The 27,672-nt window shown below is 41.8% G+C and overlaps 1 protein-coding gene across 1 annotated transcript in view; it reads left to right on the forward strand.

Annotated features, from left to right (window-relative positions):
* LOC120926622 (dynein beta chain, flagellar outer arm-like) overlaps positions 1–27,672 on the forward strand; it is a 533,844-nt gene that overhangs the window by 209,814 nt on the left and 296,358 nt on the right. The window contains 3 exon segments of the mRNA XM_040336739.1: positions 15,881–16,051; positions 18,847–18,975; positions 24,599–24,759. Of these exon segments, the coding sequence (XP_040192673.1) occupies positions 15,881–16,051; positions 18,847–18,975; positions 24,599–24,759 (461 nt within the window).

The raw sequence follows: 27,672 nt of genomic DNA on the forward strand, positions 1-27,672 counted from the left end.
AAATGAAATGTGTTGCTATAGGCTCATACATTTCCTAATGTATGATTGTATAATTATGCAAAAAGCAGAGATATACAGGATATGCAGGTACCAATAAAAATAATTACATTTAAGATTGCAGATGCTTAGTGTTGGTCAAAGCAATATTATTTCTGGCTGGTAAGGGTTACTGCACGTAGCACATAAGTCAATGACCTGAATATACCTATATTCCTCCACACTATGGAGGCATGGATGGAATTGAAGGTAAGAACTTCATGAAAAAAAATCCTTGACTTGTTCTCTGTACAAAGTAGTTACCTATAAAGATGGTAATCCTACATGTTGTCGGTTTGGATCCCTGCTGTGTGTTATCAAAATACTAGTTTAATTGATTCTAGAAACTACAGGTAGTGCTTTACTTCAAGCCTTGTTGGGATGAGAGCTTTGAGAGCAGTGGCCTTCGAAAGGCAGAGTAAATGACACTACTCTCATAGGTCTCATTACCTACAAAGCCAGCAGTACAACCCTGCCAGAACCTGTTGGCACCAATGAAACTAGGATTTTTCAGGCAAAAGTTGTAAATGACCAATATAGTAACATTGATGTGTCCCTATTTGAACTTTGTCAAAGATAAAGGAGTTTCAAGTAGTGATAATTTACTGGAAAATATGAAAAAGCTGCAGTAATTAAAAGGCAAATGTGTAGCATACAAGTGGTTTTCTACAACCTCTAATAATTGATACCACCACCTCAATGCAAGCATACTTTACTCTCTGCCTGGATGTCTTTCCTAGGTGTAACCAGCATGCAGGCAAGCTGTGCAGTTTTCTAGATGGCATATTTAAAATCTGATCAGGACGGACATGTCAGGCTGAAGCTCCGCTCCGTGTAGGAGAAAAAACCCGCTGATAACCCCGGTAACCGGAGATATAAACGAGCGGTACCACGGATATATATCCCGGAGAGGTGAGGGATACCCCCCGAAGGCATAATGGTGTTAGGAGGAGCCAGGAGCAGGAATAAAACCACCTCCATTAGCGGAGCACAGCAGACCGCAAGTACAGCTAAAAAGGCGCCAGGCTCCACAGACAAAATCACCTCAGGAAAGGGGATGAAACGAGCGACACTTTCAGCTAAACTTATGGCAGCACAGTGTAATTTGGGCACAGATAGTGAGGAGGAAGAGGTTGAAGACATATTGTCAGCTAATAAACAGGATTCTACAATCCCCTCAGCCTTATTGAAGCAGTTTGAAAGAATGCTTCACAAAGCCCTAAAAATTACCTCAGACCAAATAACTGCTAGCCTCACAAAAGAGATTAGAGAAATTGGAAATCGAACAGAAGTTTTAGAGTCCAAATTGGATGAAATAGAGACATACACACAAGAATGCATGACTGAAATAGACATGCTTAAAGAGGAAAACGAAATTTTGCAGAATAGACAGGAAGATTTTGAGAACCGCGACAGGAGGTCCAACATTAGGTTCAGGGGAATCCCTGAGGCAGTCATAGACTTACAAGCCACCGCATTGGCGTTGTGTCAAGAACTAGTGCCAGGAATAGCGGTAGAAAGATTGGAAATGGACAGGATCCACAGAGCACTGACACCAAAAAGAGCAGACGGCCCTCCTAGGGACATTATAGCAAAGTTCCACTTTTATAAGACCAAGGAACAAATAATGGAGGCGGCTAGAGAGAAAAAAAACCTGTCATTTCAAGGATATGAATATCAGATCTTTGCAGACATATCTCAGTTAACTATAGCCAAAAGGAGAGCCATGAAACCTCTCCTGCTGGAACTGCAGCGTCATAATATAAAATACCAGTGGGGATTCCCCTTCTCCCTACGCTTTACAATACAAGGAACTAAAATTGTCTGTAGAAACCCAGAGCAGCTACGCCAAGCCCTGATGGATTTCAAGGTGATGGAGAGCCCTACGTCAACTAATTCGGCTCGCAGAAGACCAGCATCTGCATCCTCCCACAGCAGCCCACCTCGGCAGGATCACAACAACGGCCTACAGCAGACGCACAAAAGGGGCAGATTTGTCACGCAGACCCAGGACCAAGAGGACACAATGGACTGAATTAACTCTGCATAAAGTTACTAACCACTCTTTTTTTTTCTCTCCCATTTCAGCATCATAATACCCCAGAATGGAGTGAATGTTACAATTTAAATGTTTTTCTGTTTAGACTTTAATATTTATTTTGGATTTACATAGTTTAAACAATCAATTCATCCACTCCCTACACCCTCAAAGGGAAAAAGGGATCATTTAGGCAACCCCTCATAAATCACAAGGCTCGCCACCCGTGCCCACAGCAAATTTTAGCCACCTCCCCACCCTGGGTACTCCCAGAGCAAGTTACCCTTAAAAAGCCTGGTCATAACTGCCTACAGGCGATAATAATGAAACGACAAAATCACTTTCTCCTGTACAAAAACAAGGTTTTAGTTTAACACATTCGGTCATACACCACGCACATTCTCCAAGAACACTCCCACTTTACTTATTTAGTATTAAAAAGTTAAGACACAGTCAGCACAACTGGCTGCTGTTAGCAAGATTGTCTCCCCTGACACCCACACGTTAAAAGGTATGCTCAAACGTTAATCTAGCTAGTTCAGCTTATAATATGTTTATTTATAGCATTATATTAGAGTTACCCATATGGATACAATAAAATATTTCAGTACGCGGGCCTCCATGACACGGATGCTACATGCGCTTCACTGAGCTCCCCTCTGGTCCTCGCACTAATATGCGGGGACTAGACGAGGGCACCTTCTCCCCTGTTGGGGATATTTTCTCCCCATCACGGGACTCACTTGACTGCATTGGTAGAATGCTATTGCTTATCAAAGTAACATGTACTAACGCACCTTTTTTTCTTTCTTTTGTTACACTTTCTTTCTTGCATCCCCCCCCTATCCCTCTTCCCTATATGTCTGCACGGATTGGGTCGGGAGACCGCAGCTCATGGAATCACGGTAAGATAGGCATATTGGTTTGGCTACCATGGCCCCGTTGAACATACTGTCTCTGAACGTCCAAGGTTTAAACCTACCACAAAAGCGCACAAAAGCTTTTAGGTATTTTCAGTCCAAAAAAGCACACGTAATCTGCTTACAAGAAACCCATTTCACCCCTTCCACTACCCCAAAATACTTTAACGCATCCTATCCACAAACATACTTGGCTTCAGCCTCTGTCAAAAAGAGGGGTACCTTAATCGCATTCCACAAAACAACACCATTCACAATGACGTCAGAAATTAAAGATCCAGAGGGTCGCTACATAATCCTGATTGGATTCATCATGGATTTGGCAGTGACCATAGTGTCCTACTACGCACCTAATGTTAACCCACTGGCATTTATGTCACACCTCTTTCAAACAATTAATACACATAAGAGGGGAGCCCTATTTGTTTGTGGAGACTCCAATCAGGTTCTCCTCCCTTTCCTAGACAAAACACCCTATTCCCCCCTAAACAAACAATCCAAATGGAATCTTTCCAATCTGTTAGCCAAATACAACCTGGTGGACTCCTGGAGAGAAACTAACCCAACAAAACGCAATTACACCTACTATTCCAACCCTCATCAGTCCTCTAGCCGCATAGATCACATATTTTTAACTACAGGAATGCTGCCGGAGGTGATCGCATCCAGCATCATTCCCATCCCCTGGTCGGACCATGACGCAGTATTTACCACAGTAGCTTCAGCAATTCCGAAGAACCATGACCCAACGTGGTATCTCCCGGAGATACTGCTTAAACACCCAACATATTGCGCAGAAATAGAACGTAATTTCAAAGAATACTTAGAACTGAATGCAACCCCAGAAATCTCCCCACTCACACTCTGGGAAGCACACAAACCGGTTCTGAGAGGGACCCTACAGAGACAAATAGGAAACCTTAAGCGCAAACGGATTCAATTAGCAAAAACCCTTGAAACAGAACATGAGTTAGCGTATATGGCCTTCCAACAGCATCACACCCCCACATCCAAAGCGCGGCTCGATAAAGCGAGCTTAGAATATGACCTATTCCTGACAGAATCGGCAGACAAAACCCTTCTTAGGTCTAAGCACAAATTCTATAAATATGCCAACAAATCAGGGACTTACCTAGCTAGAGCACTAAACTCGACCAACAAATCTTATAACCCAATAAAATTAAAAATAGCAAATAAATATACCTCCAGTAACCCATGCAAAATAGTGAAGAAATTTAGTGAACACTTAAAGAAAATATATTCGGAAACAACCTCGTTTAATGAATCGGAAGCTGAAACCTTTTACTCACAGATCAAATTACCGCACTTAAACGAAACCCAAAAATCACAGTTGGATGAAGCAATATCGCAAGATGAGGTAGCGGAGGCCATCGACGACCTAAAATTGAATAAACGGCCTGGCCCAGATGGGTTCCCAGCTAGATATTACAAAACATTCAAGGACTTAATCTCCCCCAGGTTGGCAGATGCATTTAATGACGTATTAAAACAGAAATCCTTCAGGCAAGACTCACTAATGGCCACTATCTGTATGATCCCTAAGCCTCACACAGATACAACCTTAAGTGAAAATTACCGTCCAATATCTATGCTGAATGTTGACATTAAACTACTAGGGAAAATATTAGCGCGTCGTCTTAATAAATTCATTGGAACACTGATCCATCGCGATCAGGTAGGATTCATGCCCAATAGACAGGCGGGGGACAATATAAGGAGGGCGAATTTAATTGCACATATCGCTAAAAAAAGAGGAATCCCAGCGTGCTTTGTCTCCCTAGATTTAAAGCAGGCTTTCGATTCCGTCTCCTGGGCATATCTAGCATTTAATTTGCGGAAATGGGGTTTCGGACCCAATTATATTCAGTGGATTCTGGAAATGTACAAAAATCCCAAAGCATATGTTAAATATGCGGGGTACAAATCAGAGACATTCAAAATACAAAGAGGTACTAGACAAGGATGTCCTTTATCCCCATTATTGTTCGCCCTCCTTGTAGAACCCCTCGCACAAAGGATCAGAACTGAATCTACAATTCTTGGTATAGAACTGGGAGGTATCAAGCACAAAATTTGCTTATATGCAGATGACATCCTACTTTTCCTCTCGTCGCCCCAGGTATCAGGCCCCAACTTATTCCCTATCCTCAACCAGTTCGCTTCATTCTCAGGTTTAGCAATAAATCCTAAAAAATGTAGAGCCTTAAACATATCATTATCCACCATTGAACTAAGTGCCGCTAGGTCAGGTCTCCCGTTTGAATGGCAAACAAAAAGCATCCCATATTTAGGAATACACCTAACAGCTGCAGTAGCTGATCTATATTCGTTTAACTATCCCTCTCTCCTAAAACACATAACAAACCTTATGAAATCTTGGACCCTACTCTCGCTGTCATGGTTTGGTAAAATAAACGCTATCAAAATGACAATCCTGCCGAAATTACTTTATCTCTTCAGAGTACTTCCCATCCCCATCCCGGCTCATTATTTTAGAATAATCCAAAAAAGAGTTTCATCCTTCATATGGGGATCTTCCAAACCGAGAATTAAGCCCCAAACCCTATATTTACCTAAAGTTAAAGGAGGTCTGGGTTACCCCAACTTCTTACATTACTACAACGCAGCACAACTAGCAAATTTAGTGAAGTACCACGCAAAACACGAAGCTCCATTATGGGTGGCTATAGAAGCGCTAGAAAGCGATCCTATCTCAATCTCCAATATGCTCTGGATCTCCCCAAAATTACGCAAACATGTATGTAACCCCATTCTTAAACACTCCCTATCCTTATGGGACAAAATCAAAGCCAAGTACAGTCTACAATCCCCGCACTCACCATTACTCTCATTTATCAAGAACCCTGAATTCTATCCAGCGTGGGTATACCCAGGTACATTCAAAGAATGGGTGAAAAGGGATTGCACACAAAAATACAAATTCCTAAACTCTTCCTCCATTATTCCCTTCCCAACACTATGTGAATCACAGGGAATCCCTCAAAAGGAACTTTTCAGGTACCTACAAATAAAAAACTTTTTTCAACCCCTGGCAGATGCACCTGCTCCGCCAACTCAGATGTCAATTTTTGAAACCATCTGTACAAAGGATCCACATGCTAGAGGCCTGATATCTACCATATACTCCCAAATAATCACACATCCCTACACAGGGAAACTTCTATACATGCGTCGATGGGAGGAGGACCTAAACACAGAACTGAGTGAATCGGAATGGAATCAAATATGGCTCAACATCAAAACTGCATCCCCAAATGTGATAGCGTCAGAGACCAATTACAAAGTGCTTGCTAGATGGTACCTGGTACCTGCCAGAATTGCTAAATTTACTCGCAACTATTCAGGCCTATGCTTTAGGGGATGCACGGATATAGGAACCTATTTTCACACTTGGTGGTCGTGCCCGAAAGCGCAAATATTTTGGCTGAAAATTTTTCAAATAGCTTACATTTTACTGGGGAAGAATTTCACGTTAGATCCTAAAATAGCCCTACTCAATTTAAAACCGGTGGATGTATCAAATACACAATTCAAACTTATCAGACAACTTTTCACAGCCGCAAAGCAAACAATGGCCAAAGCATGGAAATCCCCAAATTTGTCAGTGGAGGAAGTCCACGCCAGAACAAACACAGCAATGACTCACGCCAAAATGTCGGCCATCGAAACGGACACGATTACCAAGTTCGAACAAGAATGGAAACCTTGGATTACTTATACAATGTCTAATACTTTCAATAATGAGGTTTTGATGCCATGGTAGCCCAGCCAATGGAGCGATAGCGGCATCTCTTGCTGAAGGTGGTTGTCCTCCGGCCTAGTCCTGCAGACTCCCTTGCCCTACCTTCTCCCTCCTGTCCCCTCCTCTCGCTTATTTCCCTTATTTCTCTTATTTCCCCTTTTTTTTTCTTTTTGTCTTGTTTTGACTCAGTTTTTGTCTTCGTCCTGGTGATATGGATCGTTAATAGGTTTATGATACATATCTCACCCCAGGTATCTTCGAAGAATAACAATATTGAAGCTTTCACTGCAATACTCTATAAGCAGATCTGTGTGTGGAAATATTAATATAGTTGGTATGATACCAAGTTACACCTCAAGTTATCCCACCACGGAAATATAATATTGCAAGATCTTTATAAACCTTTTTAGCAAGGACGTATTGTTATTGTTATAAGTTAACGCTACAATAACTAACATGCGAAAGAACTCTCTCCTTAATTACAATGTGTTCTTATTCTACAATGTTTGTATAACTCCTTTGACAAATCGCAAATAAAGACTTTTGACAAGGAAATAAAATGGTAAAAAAAAAAAATAAAAAAAAAAAAAAAATCTGATCAGTAGTATGTAATTGTGCCTGGTCAAAGACTTATTTTAGTACCTGTCAATTTCTGTGTGATTTGGTATCTTGCTTATTCTGATTTCTTAATTGGTTTCACCACAGCCTGTCCATGGATTCACCTGCTTGTCCACCGCATGACATGCTGTCTGCTACCTGCACTATCTTTGCCAGGTGTTTTTACAATGTCTGACACATGTCCTGACCTTTTATGTTTTTTTAACTATGTCCATCTACTGCCAGACTTACCTTCTGACCTGAACCGGACCTTGTATGGTTTCCTGTCAGTTGCCACCATGACACTAACCTAATAGCTAAAACCTGCAGCTAATGGCAAGTCTTTGGGAAAGGGCTCATGCTTAGATCCGCTTATCAGCATTGAATGTAGCACAGTACAAGGGGAAGTGTTCTTAGACAGGGCTTTGTGTCTATGACCTGGAAGTAGTGAAAGCCCAGGAATGCATCCATCTTCTCACTCTTTGCATAGGTCACTGTACTGGTCACCGACAGGGGGGGGGGGGGAGGGCAATATAAGCCCCTTATGCAAGCCCAGCATTTGCCCATGGCAATAATAATTTTTTCTTTTACCTGGTTATGAGTTGCATATTACCTATTTAGTTTCTGCTTTTCCTTTTGTAAATGGATGAATTGTTTGCAAGTGTTGTATATGTTTATTACTGTCACCAGGCTACTTCTATTCTTACCTCCTAATAAAAGCAGAAGAGGAATATGGTTCATGACACTAGGCTTGTATGTTCCTATCATATAGCATTTCCTACCAGTACATGGAGGGGAAAGGGTACCTGCCTATCTGTGTCTGGTTCTGATATGTGAAAAATAATCTATAAATGGCTACTAACCCTACAGTTAATGTTACATTATTTTGTAAAGGTGAAATGCTGCATACACGCGATCAGAATTTCTGACAACAAATGTTCGATGGGAGCTTTTGATCGGAAATTCCGACTGTGTGTAGGCCCCATTGCACATTCTCTGTCGGAAAAAAAATTTGAGAGCTGGTTCTCAAATTTTCCGACAACAAAATCTGTTCTAGTAAATTCCGATCGTGTGTGGACAATTCTGACACACAAAATTCCATGTATGCTCTGAATCAAGTATGAGACAGAATCGCTCGGTCTGGTAAAACTAGTGTTCGTAATGGAGATAGCCCATTCTTCACGCTGTAACAGACTGAAAAGCATGAAGCTGAAAAAACGCAAATCGGCTCTCACCAAACTTCTACTACCACGACTGGTATTAAACTTTTCCTTTCTAGTGCCGTCGCACATGTTGTACGTGACCGCGTTCTTGACGTTCGGAATTTCCGACAACATTTGTGTGACCGTGTGTATGCAAGACAAGTTTGAGCCAACATCAGTCGGAAATTTATCCACGGTTTTGTTGTCGGAATGTCCGATCGTCTGCAATACAATTATGCTTACTTATCAATAATATTTTTTTGTTTTGGGTATCTTAAAAAGACTGTTAATGCCATTTCAGAAGAACATCTTCAATTCCTATTTTAGGGAAACATTTTGCATGTCACATTCTCCTCCATGCTAAGAAATATTGAGTTTTTTTTTTTAGAGTGGTGCTGGAGAGCAATGTTAAATGTGACTGTATGCAGAAAATAGGCCTAGCACAGATTGGGTAGTTTTGTTTAATATGATAGGTTTGCTTTAATTGCTGGTCTTTAAGTACAGTGTTCAAACAAGGTTTAAAAGACCCATTCTAAGGCCCATTTTCTATATATGCATTGCCCAATGCATTCACATTGCATAGACAAGGCAATATTGTTTCAGTTTACACCATTGGGCTTGCATTGTGTGCACTGGAAAAAAGAAGTACAGGATTAATTTTTATGACGCGCAGCATGTTGCGATGCTCTACATTTAATCGTAATGCACTGTGGTGCTTAAAATTCAATGAAATTTAATTTTGTGACAAATAGTAAAAGGTAAAAATAAGGTAAACAGTGCAGTGCATTGTAACAGAGAATAACGTATGCCCACTGGTGTGAATAGGCCTTATGTATAAGGCTCATTACAAATATTTTTAAATGCTTAAAATATATATTAACAGTAATCTGCTGGCATGATGGAAAACCTATGTTATTGCACTGCACAAGTCAAGGACAAAATGTCAGATTTGTCACTGTATTAAGGAAAGATATGCCAACGAATGGGCAGCATTATTTGCTTAGACTTATTTGCTGGTAGTGGAGCCACTATTAATATTCCCTGCAGAAGCACTGTGAACCAAAAAGCATCATTGTTTTCAAAGCATCAATGTATTGTGCACAAGGTATTGCAAGAAAAATCCAGAGGCAGTAATATGATTATAGAGAGTATTCCATATTAGCATGCTGTCTTTGTACTTCTTAGCACAGATGGCTCATTTTGCTTCCAATTAAAGTACTCCCTCTAAAATGTGAATTTTTTTTGTACAAATGACAAAATAATTTCTACTACTTCTTAAGCCAAAAGTAACAATTCTACCCTCACACTATACCAGTATTGCCAACATTTTTCATTACAAAAGCTCTGATTTTTCTGGAAAATGTATGATAATCAATATCTTTTGTGGATTTAACTATGTGCAATTGCAATGCACTGGTTTCTAGGAATTCAGTATGACAAGGAACAAATTGAAGATTATTATTCACTATATGAGATGCTGTTTTATTGATTTATTAAACACATCTTGAATATTGAAATCATGTACATGTCTTGATCACTTCACACATGTGCAAGAAAACCCTATAGTGAAGGCAGGGTGTTATGGCATCCACTCAGGTTCCATTGCATTGTAGTAAGATTTGTGAAAACTTGATTTCTGATTTGATCCATGGCTTTGCACTGCATTACAAAAAAAATATTAAATGTGGTAATTTACCACATTGAACTGGTGGCTGAGGGGCAAGCCTGTATTTGTCAAAAAAAACACCTGGTGGTTAGATGACAAAGCTGGTTGCTAAGGTTGGCTAAGGAGCGGCCCATGCCAGGAAGTCAGCTGCTGCATCCTTAACAACCCATGACTCATCAGCTGTCAGCAGGCTTCCCCACTGACAGCTGAATTGAAAAAAAAATGCAGACAATTAAAAAGTATATATATTCAGTCCATACCAGGTCTTTCAGGTTTGGTATGGATTTGAAGGTACAATAGACTGAGATGTGATTGCTCTGTAATGAATGAAAATATATACAGTAGGTGTTTGTGATATTGTGTTTTTAGCACGACAGCATCGCGCTGATTCTCGGCGACATGGTGCCGAGATCTCGCCGACATCTCGCACTCACTGGAATAGTGACAGCACATCCCAGCAAGCGCGTCATAGAAGCGACGGGAGATCCGACTTGGATTCCCGCCAATTCTACACGTGTGCGGCGTTTGTTATGAATCCTGAGGGGGAAGTCCCCGCCGGATTTTAAATAAAAATCCGGCATGGGTTCCCCCCTCAGGAGCATACCGGGCCCTTAGGTCTGTTATGGGTTGTAAGGAGAGCCCCCCCCTACGCCGAAAAAATGGCGTAGGGGGTCCCCCTACAATCCATACCAGACCCGTATCCAAAGCACACTACCCGGCCGGCCAGGAAAGGAGTGGGGACGAGCGAGCGCCCCCCCCCTCCTGAGCCGTACCAGGCTGCATGCCCTCAACATGGGGGGGTTGGGTGCTCTGGGGCAGGGGGGCGCACTGCGGCCCCCCCCACCTCAGAGCACCCTGTCCCCATGTTGATGAGGACAGGGCCCCTTCCCGACAACCCTGGCCGTTGGTTGTCGGGGTATGCGGGCGGGAGGCTTATCGGAATCTGGGAGCCCCCTTTAACCACTTGACCACCAGGCCTATTCTGGCACTTCTCTCCTTCATGTGAAAATCACAATTTTTTTGCTAGAAAATTAATCAGAACCCCCAAACATTATATATTTTTTTTTAGCAGACATCCTAGGGAATAAAATGGCAGTCATTGCAATACTTTTTGTCACACCGTATTTGCGCAGCGGTCTTACAAGCGCACTTTTTTTGGATAAAAATCACTTTTTTGAATTAAAAAATAAGACAACAATACATTTTGCCCAATTTTTTTATATATTGTGAAAGATAATGTTACGCCGAGTAAAATGATACCCAACATGTCACGCTTAAAAATTGCGCCCGCTCGTGGCATGGCGTCAAACTTTTACCCTTAAAAATCTCGATAGGCGACGTTTAAAAAATTCTACAGGTTGCATTTTTTGAGTTGCAGAGTAGGTCTAGGGCTAGAATTATTGCTCTCACTCTAACGATCGCGGCGATACCTCACTTGTGTGGTTTGAATACCGTTTTCATATGCGGGCGCTACTCGCGTATGCGTTTGCTTCTGCGCGCGAGCTCGTCGGGATGGGGCGCTTTAAAAATTTTTTTTTTTGTTTTCTTATTTATTTTTATTTAGTTTTATAATTTTTTACACTGAAATAAAAAAATATTTTTTTTATCACTTTTATTCCTATTACAAGGAATGTAAACATCCCTTGTAATAGAAAAAAGCATGACAGGTCCTCTTAAATATGAGATCTGGGGTCAAAAAGACCTCAGATCTCAAATTTAGACTTAAATGCAAAAAAAAAAAAGTCATTTTTTCAAATGACAAAAAAAAAAATGTTTCTTTAAGAGGCTGGGCGGGACTGACGTTTTGACGTCACTTCCGCCCAGCAGAGCTAGGAGGATGGGTGAAGGAGATTTCTCCTTCAGTCCCGTCCCCACTCAGCTGCCGGACACATCCGATCCCCTCCGCCGCTACCGACGGCTTTGGTAAGCGGCGGAGGGCGCGGGAGAGCGGCGGGAGGGGGGGGGCCCTCTCCCGCCACCGATAACGGCGATCTCGCGGCGAATCCGCCGCGGAGACCGCCGTTATCGTGTACACCACCGCCCCCTGAAAAGATGAATATCTCGGTTGTGGCAGCAGCTGCTGCCGTTATCGAGATATTCAACTTTAAAAACAGGACGTCTTTTTGACATGGGGCGGTGGTCAAGTGGTTAATAAGGGGGCCCCCAGATACCGGCCCCCCACCCTAAGTGAATGGATATGGGGTACATCGTACCCCTAACCATTCACCTGTAGGAAAAATGTCAAAGTTAATAAACACACCACACAAGGGTTTTTAAAATAATTTATTTTTCTGCTCCGGAGGCTCCCCCTGTCTTCTTTATTAGCTCTTCTACCAGGGGGAGCTTCTTCTTTGACGTCTTCGGGTGGGTGGGGGCCGCCGTCTGGTTCTCTTCCACTGCCGGGGGGGGGTCGCTTTTAAAAAAGCCCCCACCCCCCGGCGGGTTTCCTCCGGCATCTTCGGCGGGGGGGCTTCTTCTTCCGCTATCCCGACGGGTCTTCTCCGCTATCCGGGGGGTCTTCTCAACTCTCCGGGGGTCTCCTTCTATGTTCGCCGCTCTCCGCTGTTGACTCGGCGCACCCCGGTTCTTCCTCCAGCTGTCCGGTGCCTTCTCCTTCAGCGCTGAACGTCTATCTTCTTCTTCCGTGCTGTGACGTATTCTTCTTCTTCCGGGCTGTGACGTCATCTTCTTCACTTCTCCAGATGTTGACACGCCGGCTCTTCTCGCTGAAATGGCAGGTGCGCTGCTTTCATCGGACCTATATAGGCCTCACAGTCCCATCATGCTCTGTACCTACCAATGTGATACCTACCCCCCTGGCGGTGGAAGAGAACCAGACGGCGGCCCCCACCCACCCGAAGACGTCAAAGAAGAAGCTCCCCCTGGTAGAAGAGCTAATAAAGAAGACAGGGGGAGCCTCCGGAGCAGAAAAATAAATTATTTTAAAAACCCTTGTGTGGTGTGTTTATTAACTTTGACATTTTTCCTACAGGTGAATGGTTAGGGGTACGATGTACCCCATATCCATTCACTTAGGGTGGGGGGCCGGTATCTGGGGGCCCCCTTATTAAAGGGGGCTCCCAGATTCCGATAAGCCTCCCGCCCGCATACCCGGACAACCAACGGCCAGGGTTGTCGGGAAGGGGCCCTGTCCTCATCAACATGGGGACAGGGTGCTCTGAGGTGGGGGGGGCCGCAGTGCGCCCCCCTGCCCCAGAGCACCCAACCCCCCCATGTTGAGGGCATGCAGCCTGGTACGGCTCAGGAGGGGGGGGCGCTCGCTCGTCCCCACTCCTTTCCTGGCCGGCCGGGTAGCGTGCTTTGGATACGGGTCTGGTATGGATTGTAGGGGGACCCCCTACGCCGTTTTTTCGGCGTAGGGGGGGCTCTCCTTACAACCCATAACAGACCTAAGGGCCCGGTATGCTCCTGAGGGGGAACCCATGCCGGATTTTTATTTAAAATCCGGCGGGGACTTCCCCCTCAGGATTCATAACAAACGCCGCACACGTGTAGAATTGGCGGGAATCCAAGTCGGATCTCCCGTCGCTTCTATGACGGCTTTGTCTCTATCGCGGCAAGCCAGCTCGGCGCTGGCTCCCGCGATGGGGCTCGTTGGTGCTCAATCTCGCCGAGAAAGAGAGCGAGATTGACACAATATCGCGTGCACCTACTGTAATATTGTTTTCAAAATCTTAGTGATGGTGCTACCAACTGATTTTATTACTGTTGCAAGTGAAGATGTGGTACTTTCTGTATTTCTGTTTTTTGTAGGTTGCAACTAAAAACAATATATTTGACATACAGTAGTTACATAGTTAGTCAGGTTGAAAAAACACACTAGTCTATTTAGTTCAACCAATAGAAAAAAGCAAACAAATAGAACATTTCCATTTAGTACTCAGAGCTGATCCAGAGGAAGGCAAAAAAAAACAAAAACAAAAAAAGATGATACAATTTGCTCCAGTGGGAGAAAAAAAATTCCTTCCTGATTTCACACGAGGCAATGTGATATTTCCTGGATTAACTAAGCCTGGTGTTATTACCTATATATGTTAATATCCAGTTATATTTTTGATGCATTTAGGAGCTGGCCAGTTCTAGTTTCTGAGGGAGTCTATTCTGCAATTTGTACAGCTCTTACTGTGATGAAGCCTTTCCATATTTTGAGGTTAAATTTATTTTCCTCCCGATACGTAAATAGTACCCCCTTGTCCTCTGTGATGATCTCAATGTGAGTGACTCTACACCAAGTTTTCCATATGGGCCAGCTAAACTTTCCTCATAGCTAAGCTCCTCCATGCTTTTTCTATCTCTTTAAACTACTTTTTGTGAACTGGCGACCAAAACTGAACTGCATATTCCAGATGAGGTCTTACTAATGATTTGTACAGGAGAAAATGATATCTCTGGAGTCTATACCTTTTTATACCTTTTTAAAACAAGACAGTCTTTTGCTAGCTTTAGAAACTGCAGCTTGGTATTGCATTCTATGATCCACCAGAACAACCAGACCCTTCACAACCATTGACTACCCTTGTTGATATCCTCCAAGAATGTATGGTGTATTATGGTGAATGCATGTTTTAGCCCCCAAGTGTAAAACTTTATATTTACGAACATTAAACCTCATTTGCCACATTGTTATGCCCAATTAAACAGTACATTGAGGTCTGCTTGTAAGTTGAAAACATCAAGGACGTTATTCTATTGCATAGCTTTGTGACATCTGCAAACACTGAAAATATACCTTTTAAGTCCAAATTCACTTTTGCACAAAAAAATATATTTTTTGCAGGTTAAAAAAAAAATGTGCATTGATTATTTCTTCTTGAGAGCCTGCAGAGCATTGTACTCACGATCATCAGATGCAATGTCAGGATCTTGTAGACACTCAGTACAAGTGTCTTCCCATACCTTCTGAGCCATAAGAGTCAATGAACTACGAAAGCGTCTCACTTGCCACTGTCGCCGCTCGTTACTATCCTTCCACTAGATGCAGTTTTCCAGCACAAACACCAGATGCAGCTTATCGCTTTAAGGCCAATTTGTAAAGGTTTTCCGCACTTACATGTATTCTCTTGCAGCCTCTCTCCAGCGGTACTGCATACGGAGCATCCCGCATTCAAAATCGGGGAAACCGGCACATGCGCAGGAGCTATACTGCCGTCCTATGACAGTTAGAAGGCAGAAAAGCTGTGATGCTAGGCGGGCGGGGAGAGATGGTGTAATCACAGTGACAGAACGGGGATCTGCCTGTGTAAACAAGGCAGATCACCATTCTGACAGGGGAGATCACACAGATCCTGTCTTTCTGCTAAGCAGGAAGATGGATATGTGTGTTTGACCAGGCAACCCATCCCCCATACAGTTAGAAACACATTTTTTTCAAACGTTTTATAACAGAATATTAAAATTGCGGCTCTTTTTTTGTTTATAGCGCAAAAAATATAAACCGCAGAGGTAATCAAATAGCAACAGATGAAAGCTCTGATTGCGGGGCTGAAGTGGTTAATAAAGTCAATCTGCAGATTTTTTTTGAAAAGTTGCATCAAGCTTCATATGTGTATGATATCGTTCTTGATTTTGGGGAAAACCCTGATTACCCTTCTAATCTATTCCTTTTTCCTTTAAAAGGCTTTGTTGCTCCATGTCCCTGACATGCTGGTTGAGGATAAAAAGAAATATTTCATATTTGCATGCATATGGTCTTTTGGAGGATGGCTGGACTCCAGTGAAAGAACTATGTTCAGTAACTGGTGGAGGCACACATATAGAAACCACACCACCTTTCCAGCAGAAGTTGAGGTAATGTTTTTTGTATATGTGTAATACAATGTAGGTGATGTTTACAGTGTAAAATGATTATTGCTTTTACTGATAATTTATTTGCCAAGTGTGATAAAAGATTAAAATAAATAAAAATTACTTCAGCCAACAGTTTTACTTGTGGCAATGAATTTGATTAGATTAGCTACCTTTCTATCGTGTTATATATATTTGTAGGTATATTTGTATTATGCATTGCAACAGACAAAAGGAGGGAAGCTTAGGAACCAATGAGGTGGATTTACTAAAAGCAAATAGACTGTGCGCTGAAGTTCTGGTGATTTCCATCATTTAACCTCCCTGGCGGTATGATTCTTTCAGATTTTTGATGCTGAAAGCGGTACCATTATTTTGCATGGAAATTTGGTGTTTTATATTGTAGGCCTGTGATTCGTAGGAATAACACACACAGGCCTTGTACACACGACCGAGTTTCTTGGCAAAAACCAGCAAGAAGCTTGCTGGATTTTTTTTGCAGAGGAAACCGGTCGTGTGTAGACTCTTCAACGAGGAAACCGTCGAGGATCTCGTTGGGCCAAAAAGAAAGCATGTCTTTTTTTTCCTCGACGGGAATAGGAAAATTTGGCTCGCCGAGATCCTCGGCGGCTTCACAAGGAACTCGACGAGCAAAACGATGTGTTTTGCCCGTCGAGTTCCCTGGACGTGTGTACGAGGCTTCACATCTGTCCAAACAAGAGTCTAGTAGACATCCCAGGTATGATAAAGTTTGAAACACAAAATCATAAATTATAATATAATAAATAACTATAAATAATTATAACAAATAATAATGTAATTATTATAAAAATGATTCAATAATGCAATCAAATCAAAAACACTGAAATTTGCTCAGTTGCAGAATTGTCGCTGTCATTACTTTCAGTGTTGACGAATTTCCAGACAAATCGATATCGCTCAATTCTGCAAGTGATTCTAATTTATTTTCGCTGTTTTCTAGCTAGTCTAAAACCACTTTTGACATAAACTGACACTTTTTGGTTGCTATGGACAATCTCCAGTTTCCAGTCAGAAAGAACAGTTTTTATTATATAAAACTAAATGCAGGACACTGGACAAACCACTAGGGACAAAGGGGATGTGTAATTATTTTATACAGTACTGTAATCTGTATGATTACAGTCTACTGTACCTATACTGTGTTTTTACTTTTTTAATTTGGCGCCGAACTCCGCCCCCGTGCGCCGCCCTGCTCGCAGGGAACGGAGCTTGGCACTTGGCAGTCACCAGTGTGAATCGAGTGAAATGACAGCTCGCGCACACACAGCAGGGAGACATCGCAGGATCCAGGGACAAGGTAAGTAACTTCCCCTGTATCCTGCAATGCGATCCCGAGTCTGGCTCGGGGATACCGCTTTTGGTATGAAAAATTCACCCCGAGCCAGACTAGGGAATACCGCCAGGGAGGTTAATCCTCCACATTGTGTAAAAAGGCTGTTTGATCCTGTCTTCTCTGATCCACCCCTTCTTCCACAGTCCCTGATCCATCTTCTGATAGAACAGAGCCTTGGGGACACTCTGCACACATTGAGTTTGATGTGTATTGCTAGAGAGTTTTTTTTCCCTGGGAGGGTGCATGTGATCACCACAGGGCCAATCAGCACTGTCCAGACAGAGGGTCAGGGGTCCTGCAGCCTCATAGGACAATCAGAGTAGAAGGAAAACAACACCTGCACGCTTTAACCAGGCACTCATAGAAGTCATAAGAGTTCTATATACTGCTGATGAGAAAAGGTATCTTGAAGTTTATATTGACTAAAATCAATTGCATTTCCATGTTATGTGTACTGTGGGAGACCAGATTTAGTAAATGCAGGGTCCTGGGTTTAATATCACTTTAATGCAATTGCACTTGAAAAGTGTACATTCTATTTGCCTTTAGTAAATCAACTCCAAGTGCTCAGTAGATAAGGTTCATAGGCAACATGGCTGGAAATGTTGCATGCGTTTTGTAAACTTGCTCTACCTCTTCCTGTGTGTATTCTTTTATAGTTAAAATTTTGAACCCTGTTATGTTGTGTTCTCTGAATACAGCTAGCTTAGTTCTCAAAATGTGTCCCTACAGATGATAAAATCATGCATAGTATGGGGTTGATATACCAAAGGTAAATAGACTGTGCAATTTGCAAGTGCACTTGCACTTATTTCTCCAAAGCTTTGTGAATGTGGTAAGGTTTCACTTTGTGAAAACACTCAATCAGGTGCAAGAACGATAAAAAAACAGCATTTTAGTAGACATGTGCAGAACAGAGTTTTTTTTTGTTTCGTTTCAGATAGATTAGTTATGTTACCAATTTCACTTTGTTCTGGAATTCGTTTAGTTTATTTTTTATAAAATTTTGTTTCATTTTCAACGAATTCCAACTTTTCAGAACAATTAGAATTGGGATCGGTCAGATTTAAAAGGATTGAAAATTACTTTTGAAATTGCCTTAACATGTTAACGTTTATAATTAGTAATTGTGTTTACATATAAATTACCAATGTACTTATATAGTGTTAATGTTAGCAAGAAGGAATGATACATTGGCAGCGATAGTGTTAACAGCCAACAGCTGCCTTTTCTGGTAGACAAGCATCATCTTCTAGAAAAGACAATGTAGTCTGGCACTGGTTATCTCTTGGCAAGGAGTGATCATACTGGAATGATGTGCCTGCAAATAAGTGTCAGGACCTGTCAGCACTACTCATGAGCATAAATATTTAATCCCAATCGAACGTTTGTTGCTGACAATCAGTATTCATTTTTCCTGCAGGTCTGGGACTATCACATTGACACTGATACGCGACATTTTGTCAGATGGCATGACACACTTTCCTCCTACTCTGTTAGTCATGGACAAAACATGGCCTCCGAGGCATTTGTTCACACACTACACAGCGAGGTAATATTTTATAATCTGTGCCACACATTTTATTAATTTGCAACTACAGTCAGAAAGTACTGATTATTTTTTGTTCTAAGCAAGTTGGAATTGTTATTTTGTGTAATGAACTAAACCATTTACTGCGAACTGTAATTTCAATATGTAATTAGATCAAAACACGCTTTAAAGTGGTTCTAAATGCAGAAGTTTTTTTATCTTAATGTGTGCAGCAGCCCCCCCCCCCCATACTTACCCACATCCTTAACAACCACTAAACAACATGATTGTTAAAGAGCCGGTGCCCGCTGCATCCCTAACAACCGATGAGTCATCAGCTGTCAGTAGGGAGCAGTAGATCCCTGTCGTGTTGCTAGGCAGAACAGGAAAATGTCTTGTTTAAATAGGCATCTCTCTCCGTTCTGCCTCTCCTTGCCGCATTTGTGGGCCACTGGTGAACATCAAATCTGCGGCGCGCAGCGGTCAGCACATGCACGATAGACAGCAAATTCAAAGGGACATACAGGTACGCCCATTTGCCTGTACAAGCCATTCTACTGACGTAAATGTGTGTGCGTCGGTCAGCAAGTGGTTAAAAAATGATGCAGGGCTCCCACCAAAGTAGTACCACTACTCATTCACCCCCCAAAAAAATGTGTAGTGTAAAAAAAGACATTAAACTGTTTTTGACAAGTACTTTATTTAAAAAATAAATGTCTCCCAGTGTAGGTCCATCATCAATCACACCACCCGCCAACACCGCCAACCTAAAAAAAGTCTGCTTGCACCGAAGGCTCACGCCGTCTGCCAGTTCGCCGCCTGATATTTCTTAAATAACTAAGGGATGTGGTCAACCAGGCTGCATGCTTAAAAAAGGGCTCTGTTTTGGATCCTGGGGGGGACCCTACACCATTTTATTTTAAATTTTGGCATCTGGGCTACCTTCAAAATCCATACCAGACCGGAAGGGCTTTTTTCACCTCTTTTAATTGCGGCCATTTTTTTTCTTGCAGCTGTCTGTGGGAAACCACACTGACAGCTGATGTCTCATCGGGTGTTAAGGACACGGTGGCCACCCACTTCCAACAACTATGTTGTTTAGTGGTTGTTAAGGAGCGGGTGGCTGCCAGTTTCTTGACAACCAGTACATATTCCACACAAACCTGCCTGGATCACTACTTAATTACTGCATGCATTTAATTATTTATTTCCTTATATGAATTGAGTTTAAGCATTTTGCACTAAATACTGCAGAATAGTTTAGTGAATTGCCAGTTACAGAATCACATTTGATATTTAGGCAAAATGTGTTCGGACACCTAAATATCGCATGCAAGTTCCTTTTGTGAATAGAGCCCAGTGTCTTTTAAAATTCTCCCCCACTGAACCACTGATACTTTTTTATCTGTTGTAGCCAGCACTTAAATCCCCCATGTCGGCTCAGGTCAGATCCAAGGGAGTACAGTGATGTAATAATCTTTGAAGAATGACAATGCTCAGGGCCTAGCACGTGGCTTCTAGACTCAAGCACTATCACACCAGCTAGTTATTGTTATTGTCTGTGATACAGGAAGAAGCAGCAGTAAAGAGCTGGGTAGGGATCATTGGGTAAGGGGCTCCTTTGCAAAGATTGTCCCTTTGCCCTGATTGGGCAAGGTAAAAACATATATTTAACCATCGTACTACTGCTGTATTGTAAGAAAACATCTATAGTCTTTGAGTGACTAGTGCACCTGTTAATATCTGTGAACCTAACTGTTGAGATGGCTATCTTTAAAGACACTGTGTATAGAGCCAATCCAAGAGTCTCTGTACCATGCAGTGTCTCATTCATTAGTCGCTGATTAGTGTCCACAGCAGATTCAGAGTAGAAGAGGGCTAACTGTGGGATTATCCTATAACCTTTTTACCTCCAGTTCTTTCCCTGTTCTACTGATCTGCATCCTTCCTGTTATTGTGAAGTGTATTAACCCTTCACTCCCCCCCCCCCTTACTCTGTAAGTGACCCGTACCCTAACTTTTTCACCATATCCTCTTTCTGTGTATGACATCCTCTTTTTGTGTATGACCTGTGCACATTAATGTATCTAATGAACCATTAACATGCTCCATGTTTTAAGCTCCTCAATACCAGCATATCATTTCCAAAAATGTATGGCAGAACATGAGATCACCTTGGGGTGTCTACTTTCCAAAAGAAGCGAGGAAGAATGATGTGGTCCAAGGCACCATGAGTAATGGGCCTCCATCCCAAATTTGGATAGAAAAAGAGAGAGTTTGGTCAGGGGGACTTTAAATGAGGCCAATCACTATATAGAGTAAGCATGTGGGATATAAAACACAGTATTGCTTATATGAGTTCCAACAAAAAAGGGGTGAGTTTGTATGGGACTTTGAATGAGAGATGTATACCAAAAAGCAGTCATTTTATTATACCTTGTGAGATAATGTACAACATACTGAATGACAAAAAAATGCATACACAAAAATCGCATGAACGCAGAGCATCCTAAAAACCCCATATACATATTGACGCTATGGTACTTGGCATATCATGGAGTAAAGAGTAGTCCTGCACAACATGAACCACTGAAAGGGCTTGATGGTGTTGGAAAATCAGTAAAACAATATAAAAGACATAAAATCATCTGTATGGACATCATGCATCTATGTAAGCCCAACACGTTTAGTTGGGGAGTACCAACTCTTCAGGGGCGAATGCAATGGTGATCTATAAAGACAAATACTGTAACCTTAATAAAATAAAAATAAAATAAAATACTATTGTAGCTGAATAATAGGAATAAATAATGGGTGTAAGGGACAAGATGGACATCCCTATAAATACTCATGTCAACTGCATAGATGTGAACAGAGGATCAGAGCTGTTAGAGATTTCTGGCATGGGAGCTGAGGTAGAGACACGTGGATAAGCATGGAGCACTGTGGATTCTCCAAGGCCAATGTGCAAATGTAGATGACGGTGAGCCAACACTTCTGTGGATTGAGATCAGTACTATATATTGAATGTATAATATTATTGAAAAGTGTGAAAAGCCCATGCACCAGGTCAGATGAAAGGAAGAACTGAGCAACCACCAAGTATGAAAGTGGATGAAAAAAAAGAAAAATATATCCTGGGTGAGATAATAAGGGAAACAAAGGGAACAAATGGACAAAGTGCTAAAAGTATAGGTGAAAGCTATGGTGATTTACCTTGTTGGTTCACATGAAAATTGGTAACCAAAATCACAAGTGAATGCTTGTATATAAAGGTGTTACCAGAGAGACACATAGAAACCAAGTGAGGCAAATTTAAAATGCTCCCAGCTGATACAGCGTGTCCTGCCCAGCGTCACGTGGGTGTGGCAAGGAAGGGGAGGCATGCATGCCAGAGTGAAAAAATCCGCCCATACAGGCTCAGGTACCTCCCCAAAAGAAGGTCATTTCGTGGGTGTTTGTTCTGCCTTGGTCCGACTCAAGATAATTTCTGAGGCAGGTGATAAGCTGAATATCTGCAGTCTTTACAATTCAGGGACAGCATTGTATATACTGTATTTGCTGGCGTATAAGACTACCTTTTACACTTAAAAATACTGGCCAAAAAGCAGGGGTCGTCTTATACGCCGGGTCGGCTGCTCGGATGCCTGCTGGATGTACGGTAATACTGTATGTAGCTTCGGCTACATACAGTATATACCGCTTAGCCAATCCCGGTGAGCGATGTATTCAAATGAATACAGAGCCTGCTCGGATTGGGGGAACAACCTCTGCCAATCCGAGTTCCTACATACAGAAGCCTGCTCGGATTGGATTTGAGAGTCAGAGAGGCGTGGGCTGATGATGTTACAGCCTCTGCCAATCCAAGCAGGCTTTGTATTAATTAATAAAATACATCACTCGCCGTGATTGGCTCCATCTCCGGCAAGAATGAAGAAGAATATGGCTCCAGAAGAAAGAAATATGAAGCATTGGAATGGGGGCCATCTTATACGGTGAGTACAGGCAAAAAATTCTTAAAAAAATGCAAAATTAGGGGAACGTCTTATACGCCTGGTCGCCTTATACGCCGGCAAATACGGTATTTATATCTCCACTCAGAGCTGCAAAGTCAAGGATAAATATGCATATATTGTTTAAAAAATGTTTTTCTGTTTTAAATGTGTACCACAATGATTTAATTTAATTCTTACACCATGCAGAGTTCCTGATACCCAGTGAAATATTCATATCAGGTGTACAGCTCAGTGATTCTTCACTTCCCAGACACCAGCTGCAGAATGAAGAGGAAAGGGATCCAGGCTGGGAAATACTTTAAAATGATTGTAAAGGCTCAGTTTTTTTCCTATTATTAAACATGTTATACTTACCTACTTTGTTGCAGTGGATTTGCACAGAACAGCTCAGATCCTCCATTTCTCAGGTCCCTCTTCTGTGATCCTGGCCCCTCCCTCCTGTTCAGTGCCTCCACAGCAAGCAGCTTGCTATGGGGCACCCAAGCTGAGTCACAGCTCCCGGTGTCCATTCAGACACTGAGCCCGAACCCGGCCTGCCCCCTCTCTTTCCTGATTTACTAGCTGACTTTGATTGACAGCAGTGGGAGCCAATGGCGCCGCTGCTGTGTCTTAGCCAATCAGGAAGGAGAATCTCGGAAAGGCTGAGGGGGACTGCTGCACACAGAGGGATTTTTATCTTAATGCATTAAGATAAAAATCCTTCTGCCTTTACAACTCCTTTAAAGTGCCAAGAAACACTGGGGAGGGAGCTCTCTGGGTTTCCCTGATACATTGACTGTACTGTGTATTATTTCATAATGCATAACATGATATTGCAGTCAGTGATATCCGCAGGAAACCTTGGGGTGAAACATTTTCATAGTTTCCTCTACCATTTCACCCAAGTACTTTGCTTGTTGTTTCTTTACATCCCACCTTCTCTGCTACTGATTCTTATCTTGCCCATGCTCTCCCACTGCATCGTTCACCTGCCAGAGCTGAGTGGAGGGTCCTGTGTAAATTCTGTGAACTCATACATGGCTAAGGAACTTCCTTCATTCCATGTGAAAGTGATGGGTTCTGACAATGGGCTATTCAGTTGCAGGGATCTGCATTGTGAGAGCGAAGGAAAGAGAGGCACATGCTGTCCTATGCCTTTAAGTGCCAGGTACTTTGAAGGGCCCGGAAAGCAAACAGGGCACGATAAATATTTGCCACTAGATTTTTCAAAGTAATAGCTTACCAAATTCCATGCCCACCTTTACAAATTTGAAATACATCTTTTTTTTTATTTGTTCCTTTTTTAAAAAAACGATTTCAATCTTAGCCCTTGTCAGAGAAAATGTTACATATTTTCATTACATTTAAAATAATAAAAAAATAAAATAATGAAATGGTAAATCAGTATGTCACATTGCTGTTTTTACACATATAAAAGAGGAATCACAAATAATAAATCTGCAATTTATTGTATCCAGTAAAAGGTATTTTACATTGAATTGCAGTGTTAGCTGCAGCACCCGAAGTTCAAGATAATATAAAAGCATTGGCATTTTTCTTTCCTTCATTTATTTATGAATTTCAGTGAGTTAGTCAAACTTTGTAACACACACGAATAGCAAAATATAATTAAATTGTCTTTTTTCCAGCAACTGCTCTACCTTTCAAGTCTATTGACTACCTCAGGCCATCCTGTTCTTTTGGCTGGAGATACCGGTTGTGGAAAATCCATTCTTAGCCATGAGCTGCTTAATGCTCTGTGCTTGGGGGATGTAGCTGAGATGTCTGAACTAAGAATTCCCATCAACAGGTAGATATTGTGCACAAATTCCTGTAGTTTGACTTTTCATTCACAGTCCCAATTCATCGACAGTCAAATCTGCAAAATATTATTTATGCAAACCTATTTTGAATTAATTATCTTTTACTTGGGGGGGGGGGGTGTATGTAAATATGTCAACACTTATGTATAAGGCTGGGTTCACACATACGCATCCACATTCAATTCGCATGATAGGAGAGTGTGATCATCTCACAATGGAGCAGGTTCACACATCTCCGGGGTGACCGCAGAGTGCACTGCAGAAGGGTCTTGTGCATCTTTGGATCCGTTTCAGGTCTGAATTCAGGCAAAAATTCAGACCTATTTTGGACCTGAAATGGTGAACAGGGACGCACCAGTCTCCCTGCTGCGAGCCTCTCCGCAGATAGTGTGAACCCAGCCTGAAAGAGTTACATAGTTACATTGTTACATAGTAATAAAAAATACACAAATCCATCAAGTCCAACCTATGTGTGTGATTATATGTCAGTATTATATTGTATATCCCTCTATAGAATGGTCCTTAAGGTGATTAAACTATTGGTGCTCCCTATTGAGACCACCGCCTGTGGAAGGGAATTCCACATCCTTGAGCGGTCTTACAGTAAAGAATCCTCTACGTAGTTTAAGGTTAAACCTCTTTTCTTCTAATTTTAATGAGCAGCCACGTGTCTTGTTAAACTCCCTTCCGTGAAAAAGTTTTATCCCTATTGTGGGGTCACCAGTATGGTATTTGTAAAATGAAATCATGTCCCCTCTCAAGCGTCTCTTCTCCAGAGAGAAAATTCAGTGCTCGCAACCTTTCCTCATAACTAATATCCTCCAGACCTTTTATTAGCTGTGTTGCCCTTCTTTGTACTTGCTCCATTTCCAGTACGTCCTTCCTGAGAACTGGTGCCCAGAACTGGACAGCATACTCCAGGTGGAGCCGTACCAGAGTCTTGTAGAGCAGAAGAATTATCATTTTATCTATGGAGTTGATCCCCTTTTTAATGCATGCCAATATTCTGTTTGCTTTGTTAGCAGCAGCTTGGCATTGCATGCCATTGCTAAGCCTATCATCTACTAGGACACCCAGGTCATTTTCCATCCTAGTTAAAACCCTAGTCAGATTAATTATTTCCACCAGTGTCTGATTGAGATTTGTCTTCTCTTCCTGTTTCCTAGAAACAATATTAAGCAGGAGAAAATCTCTTTAAAGTATGGAAAATTACCTTTTTCTTTTTTTTATGTTTACTTGGGCATTGTAAAGTTCTTTTGAAAGATCTGAAAATGCCTTGGGGAAGCTGGGAAAGTGTCTTGATGTAGTACTCTGCACATGCTCACAAAATACATTAGCAGAGTTTAGAACACTGTGCTTCTTTTGACTTGAATTGAGGCTTTGGCAAGCTTTGGATGTTGCCAATGTTGCCGGCAACATCAAATCTAACATGAAGCAACACAAATGTATTTTGTGTACTACATAATTTGTAATTTTTTTTAAAGACATTTGCTATCCAAATATGCCCATGGACACGGCCATTGACAGTTGTCACTGCAGCAAGTGCCCCATTGAATCAATAGTGGCAACTCAAAATTTTGGATTTCCCTACATTTTTAGTCCTTGTGACAGTAGTTACTGGAACAAACAAGGAATGCCATTCTGTCCAGTGGGAAACAGACAGCAATAACATTCTATACAAAACTTAAAAATAAAAATGGATTTTAGATACACATTAACCACTTCAGCTCTGGAAGGTTTACCCCCCTTTCTGACCAAGCCATTTTTAGCAATGTGGCACTGCGTAATTTTAACTGACAATTATCGTGCAATGCTGTACCGAACAGATTATGTAATTTTTTCCCCACAAATAGAGCTTTCTTTTGGTGGCATTTGATCACCTCTGCATTTTTTATTTTGTGCACTATAAACCAAAAAAACAATCATTTTGAAAATAAACAATATTTTTTATTTTCTTCTATAAAACATAACATATAGAAAAATGTAAAAAAAAATCGAATTTCTTTGACAGTTTAGGTTAATATGTAGTCTGCTACATATTTTTGGTAAGAAACAACTATAAACGTATATTGATTGGTTTGCGCAAAAGTTATAGCGCCTACAAACTATGGGATATTTTTATGGATTTTTTTTTCTTTTAAACTGATAATGGGGAAATCAGCGACTTATAGCGGGACTGCCACAGAGTAATTGGACACAAAGGCCCAGATTCACAAAGAGTTACGCCGGCGTATCAGTAGATACGCCGACGTAACTCAGAATCTAAGCCCGTCGTATGTTTAAGTGTATGCTCAAACTGAGATACACTTAAACATGCCTAAGATACGACGGCCTGCGCCGTCGTATCTTAGGGTGCAATATTTACGCTGGCCGCTAGGTGGCGCTTCCATTGAGGTCGGCGTAGAGTATGCAAATGAGTCATTACGCCAATTCACGTTACGCTGTTTCCGTAAGAGATACGTGGCGTAAAGATAAACATGCCCCCTAGGTGGTGTATCCAATGTTAAGTATTGCGTCGCAATTTGAAAATTTTACGTTGTTTGCGTAACTCATCCGTGAATGGGGCTGGACACCATTTATGTTCACGTCGAAACCAATGACGTCCTTGCGACGTCATTTAGCGCAATGCACGTTGGGAAATTTTAAGGACGGCGCATGCGCAGTACGTTCGGCGCGGGAACGCGTCTAATTTAAATGCTCTACGCCCCCTACCCGGCTCATTTGAATTAGGGCTTGCGCCGGGGGATTTACGATACGCCGCCGCAACTTTACAGGCAAGTTCTTTGTGAATAAAGCACTTGCCTGTAAAACTTGCGGCAGCGTAACGTAAATTACATACGTTATGCCGCCGCAGTTTTACGCCCATCTACGAGAATTTGGGCCAAAGTGACACTTTTGAA

The sequence above is a fragment of the Rana temporaria genome, chromosome 2, assembly GCF_905171775.1.
Source record: "Rana temporaria chromosome 2, aRanTem1.1, whole genome shotgun sequence".
Taxonomy (NCBI): Eukaryota; Metazoa; Chordata; class Amphibia; order Anura; family Ranidae; genus Rana; species Rana temporaria.